This window comes from Natrix helvetica (assembly GCF_964273705.1).
Source record: "Natrix helvetica genome assembly, chromosome: 1".
Lineage (NCBI taxonomy): Eukaryota > Metazoa > Chordata > Lepidosauria > Squamata > Natricidae > Natrix > Natrix helvetica.
In genome coordinates this window covers 127,935,468-127,942,225 of record NC_138548.1, presented here as the reverse complement: position 1 = coordinate 127,942,225, position 6,758 = coordinate 127,935,468, and the positions used below count along the sequence as shown (strand labels likewise).

Below are 6,758 nucleotides of genomic sequence, written 5' to 3'. Positions count from 1 at the left end.
TCCAGTGCCTCTAAGAGGCGAAAGTAATGGTTGCAAGCTCCTATTCAATAGGAACAAAGAATTGTGAGGCTGCACCCGCAGAGGTGACTCCTGGTTTTTAGGCCCTCCCCCCCCCGCCCCGATTCTGTGCAGTCTTGAGCCCAAGAGATATTAAGGATGCTTGAGATATTTAGCCTTAGGATTCCAAATGGCTCAAATCAAAAGATAGCGTAAGCAATGCAGAACGATTGCAACAACTGTCAGACCTGGGATGTTGGCGTTTTACTCGGTTCAGTTTTCTTCTTTCCGATCATTCATTGCCAATCTGTTTGACTTAGTATCTTAATCAGAATTGTTTTATGCCTATTACTGATTGGCCTGCTTGTATGTGTGATTTGTGGTTGTTCCTGAAAAGCACTGATATTCCCTAGTTTTGGCCGTTAAATATTGGTAAGGAAAAAAGTAAGCAAGGAACACCAAAATCTCAATATTTCAACTGTGAACTACAGTACCTACATGCGTACACCATCTTTTGATTATAGCCTTTTCGTGTCTTAAGCCTAAATGATGGAGTACCTCAATGTTATGTGCTCTCAGCTACTTTCCTTTGCAACAAATGGCAAATTTGCCTGGCCAATAACCAGCCAAGACACATTGAACTGTTTTGTTTATTGCAGTAAACGGGGGGAAGCTGTCATAACTTGGTTCTCTCCAAAGTTTATCTCAAATCAACATCTTTATACATTCCCTACACTGGCTGTCCATCCTCCCCCCCCTTGTTCCCCAATGGCTGAGGTACTATGAGGTTATACTCTTTTCCAACTGTCTCCTACATGTTTCCCCGAGACCCTCCCTAAACCTGCTACATCACATGTGCATTATAATTATCAGTTTACACAAGGCGTGCCAATATTTTAAGCTTGTGCTTTGCTTACTACTGTGACTCGCTTCTTACTCCTTAGAAGAACCACCTATTTTTCAGAATATCAGATGTTTGCCACAATTTATATGCTCTGGCAGTTATTTTGCAGCTCAAATGTTTCTATTTCTCACTCTGAAGCCCCTTCTGGTAGTTATGCTATGTGTTCTTGGGAGTTGTAGTTTCTTTCCTGTTATGCTAATTATTTACGTCTGCATTTAAGCTAGCTATTTCCTCTGATAGTTTTGTACTTTCTGAAGACCCTCCATTCATATTCTCTATCATCATGTATCCCTCATTTCTTACTATTTTATAATTTAAGTATAGATGGGGTTTCCTATTACTGTCCCTAGAAACTTATTTGTGATAAAAGTTTGACTAAAATCATTGCTATATCTATACTGTATACCAGTGGTTCCCAAACTTTTTCAGTCCACCACCCCCTACAAACTGATCCTCAGTGCCCCCCACCAAGTGGTGGAATTCAATTTTTTTTCTACCGCTTCTGTGGGCGTGGCTTGGTGGGCGTGGCTGGGGGGTCATGTGACTGGGCGGTTTGCACGAAGGAAGGAAGATAGTAACAGTAAAATTCAAAACTGTAACAATTAATTGCACATTTATTCAAAATCAATTTAAAAACCTTTTTAGTTAATGTTAATTCAACAAAATTGTTGAACATGATCCAGTGATACCAGGTTTTCAAAGTCTGATAGTCATTTATCAAGAACCTTAGTGACTAGTAACTTAGTAAACTCAGTAAAATTTAGTAACTACTTCACTGTTCAGTAAATTCTTAATGTGATGGATGGGCTTGATGAAGTGATACCAGTTTCCCAATGTCTGGTTTTAAGTCACTTAGCAGGAATCACCACGTTCAGTAATCTGGAGTCGATTTCTTTGCTTGGAGAGAAGTTGGATGACCACACTGAAGCCACATTCCACCAAATATGATGTTGGAAATGCAACAAGGAGCTTCTTAACCACTGTCCATAGTGCAGGATAGCGATCAGAATTTTCTTTCTGTAACCAAAACTCTTGGTACGATTTCTTAAACTTTGGCTTCAGCTCAATGTCATTTTACAGCTCTATGAGTTGTTCCTCTACTACCCCATCTTCCTCAGTATCTGAAAATGGATTTATCACCCAATCTGGAATTTCCATCAAAAGAAGATCCTGATATCGCTCATACATATCTTTATGCAGCATATCCAAATGGTCACAAAAAACTTGAAGATCATCATCTTGTATCCCACCTTTCTCTTTTAGCTCAGGCAAGCTCGGAAATTGGTATAGCTCGCGACGGCCTATATTGCGCTTGAATAGAGTTAACTTTGAAATAAACGTAGAGATGACAGATTTGGCCTTAATAAGAATTGACCTAATTTTCTTGCAACTGCAAATTCACTTCATTGAACTTTGCAAATAGTTCTGATAAATAAGCAATGTCATCCCTGATCTCTTTGAGTTCACCACTGAGCAAGGCATTCTTGTCTTCAAAAAACTCCACAACAGTGTCAAAAAGATTGTAAAAGCATCTCACACAGTTGCCTTTTGATAGCCAACGAACGTCTGTATGAAGCAGCAAATGATCAAAATCTTCATCATTGAAAAGGTATTGAAAAAGTAACATGACCATTTTTGACAGTTATGACCATTGTAGTATCCCCATGGTCGTAAGATCAAAATTTGGATGCTTGGCAACTGACTCATACTGTATTTATGATGGCTGCAGTGTCCCGAGGTCATATGATCATCTTTTGCAACCTTCTGACAAGGCAGTCAATGGAGAAGCCAGATTCACTTAACAACGTTAGTAACAAGTGCAGTGATTCATTTAACAAGTGGCAAGAAAGATAATAAAATAGGGCAAAATTCACTTAACAAAAGAAATTTTGGGCTCAATTATAGTCATAATCTGAGGACTACCTGTAGTCTGCAGCAGGAGGAAAAAGGCTTTTCAGAGAGCAAAGAGATAGCAGAGTTTGGAATGTAGGCAGGAAGAGAGCAAGTTTGTATCTTCCCTAGCAATTTGTGAAATACAGGTGGCCCTTATCTTACAACTATTAGTTTAATGACAGTATGAAGTTACAATGGCACTGAAAGAATTGAGTTATGACTGTTTTTCACACTTATAACCGTTCCCATGCCCATGTGATGAAAATTCAAGACACTTGGCAACTTACTCATATTTATGATGGTTGCAGTGTCCCGGGGTCATGTTGATCACTTTTGTGACTTTCTGACAAGCAAAGTCAATAGGAAAGGAGGAGAAATGCCACTTAATAGCTAGTACAACTAATGATTAAAGATATTTCACTCATTACTGGGAATGAGATCAGGGCAATGACAATTCATTTTGGGGGGAAACACAAGGATGTAGTCAGGACATGATGTTAAACTGCACTGTAAGCTACTTTTATTAGGTGTGTCAATGCTTGAGAACCACTTGTCTCAATTCCACAAACTATTCTGAACAAAACGTGCCTCCCTCTTTCAGCAGATCAGCCAGCCAGCTAATGCTATAAAAATTATTACTAATTTAAAATACATTTTCTGGAGTATTTCCAGCAGTGGGCAAGATTAAGATTGTTTATTAATCCAGATGATTTTAAAAAGAATCCTATTAACAATACTAATACTATAGAAAAAAACGTGCATCTATGAAGTAGTTGCAAAATCACGCCCTGACCCAGCATGAAAGGATTACAATCCACAACCTATTTTGTACGCTGTTCAATCCTTACTTACATATGAAAGTAGTTCAAGTGGAGTAGACGCTCTTCCTCTTAGAATCACATTCCAAAATTTCAGCTTCCCATGCAATTTTTTACAGAGGCAGCAGCTCAGTTTCTACACAGCATGACAGACCAGCCAAGGGTCTCCGTGCGCTCATGTTGGATGGGACAGGACCTTTGGCTCTTGTGAAGCTGTTCACCCACACGCCCATTCATTAAATAACAGCGGGCCACGGAGAAGGAAGGTGGCAAAGCCGGCGAGAAGCAGGGAAGACAACTCCATCGCTACGTTTAGGGGTTCACGCCCCGCCGCAGTTGGAAGAGCAGTTTTAACTGCCGTATCACACGATAAAGAAGAACCCAGCCCTTCCACCCACTGAAGGCGCGCACGAGACCCAAGCCTTCCCAAAGGCGCAGCGTCGCCATTTCCTGGTAAGGCGAGACTGAGCTGCCACCTCCGCACAAGCCGCGCAGGGAAGGGCTCTCGCTTTTGGTCCCATTGCATTCCCTTCTGCGCCTGCGCGCTAAGCTAGGTGAGTTGGGACCACAGTACAGCAGAACACCTCCAGCACTCCTCTGCCACCTCAATTGCCTCTTAGCGCCCCCCTGCCGCTTCCCCTTGCCTCATAGCGCCCCCCCAAGTCATCCCCCCCCAGTGGGTGGTACCGCCCACTTTGGGAACCACTGCTGTATACTATAGCATACAGCATATAGGAAGAAGTTAGCTAGACTCCAGCTTCTTCTTATTGTATTGGTAGGGTTTTCTTCAGATCTGAAGCTTTTTGGGCCAGGCATAATGACTGGGCCCCTCAGTGAGCTCATGGTTATGAAGTACCGTAGTCCAAATCTCAATCATCCAAATTCCAGTTTAAACATCTTAAAAGCCAAGTTAGGTAGGGATGAAGTGGAAAGGATAAAAAAAGTAAATGTGTTGCTTAGCAAAATGGATTTAATACAAATTTAACATAGCCGATGGTAAATTGTCAAGTTAAAAGAATTATATTGCGTGTGCTTAAATCCTCTAATCAACCTACAAACTGAAACAATTATTAAATTAAAGACTTTGGGTTTTGTTCTCCATTGCCCTTGCTTTTTATTCCACACTTATCCCTCTACATTTTCAAAGATTTATCTAAAGGCAAAAAGTCAAAACTTGATGCAGTAATCTGCTGGTCAGAAAACCTTTTGATGTAGCCCAAAAATCTAACTGCAACAAAAATACTGTGTCTTCTACTAATCTTAGCATTTAGTGGAAACTTGCAAGTTGTCCTATTGTTTGAGAAAATGACATACCACACATTTATGATTATGATATGCATCCCAGTGAGAATCATTCTAGATGTCTCTCTTAAAATCCAGTTACTAATGTTAGTTCCAGATTTTGGAGGACTGTTGGAACCATCTCCTGAATAGCCCATCTCTTTGCATGATGATACTGTTTGCCTACATCCTTATTTATTTGGGTTACAATCCACATTGCTAATCAAGGTGAGACAAGTAGACTGAGAACCCTGCCAGATGACTCTAGAAATTGATAGCAAGCACCATATCGAACAATGAAGAAGAAAGGGAAGGAAGGAAGGAAGGAAGGAGAGAAAGGTGGGGGGCGGGGGAGGAAATTTAGCCAAAATAGGTTTTTCTAGTAAAAAAAGGACCCATAGTTAAGAATTATGCTCAGCACTAAACAAAGCTAAAACCATAGGTAATCAGGAATATGCCTTAGCAAAAATTTAAATCTGCCTAAAAGACATTGGGCTATGTCTGCTTGTTCCAATTCCTTCAGTTCTTAATGTTGCCATATAAGCTGACAAAGGAGTGGCTATACTCATTGTGTCTTGAATGCAACTGAAACTCTGAATAAGGACTTCAATAAGCTTGGTTATTGGTTTCCAATCACACAGTAAATTCCTCCTTCAAGGCAAGGCAAATAAACCTCTCCTTCAGATAATTCAGATGATTCCTTACATAAATACATGAAAGCCTAATTCAAAAATATATCTTTTTATTTGCACTTATGTAATAGAACCTTGTAACAATAGGTTTTTTGTTTAATTAGAAGAATCGTCTGCACCTTAAAGGCTGACAAAAATACAAATAAATGGGTAAGTTGAAAGACTGCAATACATCATATCAGAGTGGCAATACATACTACATTCATTATTCCAGGGCACAAGTTAAAGGAGGGTATGCCACATGTGGAAATGCAGAAGCAAAACAAAAAGATTAAGATCCATATCTCACTGAATACAATATATGGTTCCCCATTATGTTTCTGGGTCCACTCTGTGAATCCTTTCTTGGCATTTATACATGGACTGGATGCAAGCACATAACAGTACATTAGAGCCAGAAAGGTGTTACTTCCTGATCTCTGGGGAAGATTGTCAAAAGTCTTAAATAGTTTCATCCATCTAATCTCTACTGCCCACAATCTGCAAGAGGAAGGTGAAGATATAAACAATGTCTGTGTAGATCTTGAGGGCTCCATAGACGTACTCCTCGGGGCTGATGGTGTGCTTCCTGTTGCCCAAAACCAGTTGAGTGTCATAGGCAAGAAACTGTAAAAAGCCACAAGGTAGCAGTTAGTTATAAGGGGCAACAAATTATTCAACAACAACAACAAAAAAACCATCCTCCTTGTCAAGAGCTGCATCATGAAAGAAGGAAACAACACTCCCCCCCCCCAATATCTGTAGGTCAAAAGCAGAAAGGATGCATGATAGCATGAGCAGATGTCTAAATCTATCCAAGAGTTTTCAAATGTTCTTCTCTCTCTCCACATTTTCTTCCATTCAATTTTAAAGAAGAGCCATTTCCCTTCTGCACACCCCCCTCCCATTCCTCCAAATTTCAAATGGAAGTTTTTTACAAAATGCTCAAAACAAACGAACAAAATTTAATTGAAACAAAACAAGTATGAATTCCTTTAAAGACAACAGGAAAGTTACAACTGGGTAAAAATATTTTCAAAAGACACTTGGGAATAGTATAATTCTGAAGCCAAAAATAGAATCATGTAAAAATAAGCCCAGAATTTATTATTCCGGCACTTGGATTTAATCTACACAGCAAAGAGTAGATGCAGCAAAGAGTAATAAAAGAAAATTATTCCACTTCTATTTGTA

The 6,758-nt window shown here is 39.7% G+C and overlaps 1 protein-coding gene across 1 annotated transcript in view; it reads right to left on the bottom strand.

Moving 5' to 3' along the window:
- Positions 1-5,618: 5,618 nt before the first annotated feature.
- Positions 5,619-6,758, bottom strand: part of TMBIM1 (transmembrane BAX inhibitor motif containing 1) — a 51,551-nt gene continuing 50,411 nt past the window's right edge. The window contains exon 12 of the mRNA XM_081936001.1: positions 5,619-6,191. Within this exon, the coding sequence (XP_081792127.1) occupies positions 6,045-6,191 (147 nt within the window). The 3' untranslated portion in view covers positions 5,619-6,044. The remainder of the gene's footprint in view (positions 6,192-6,758) is intronic.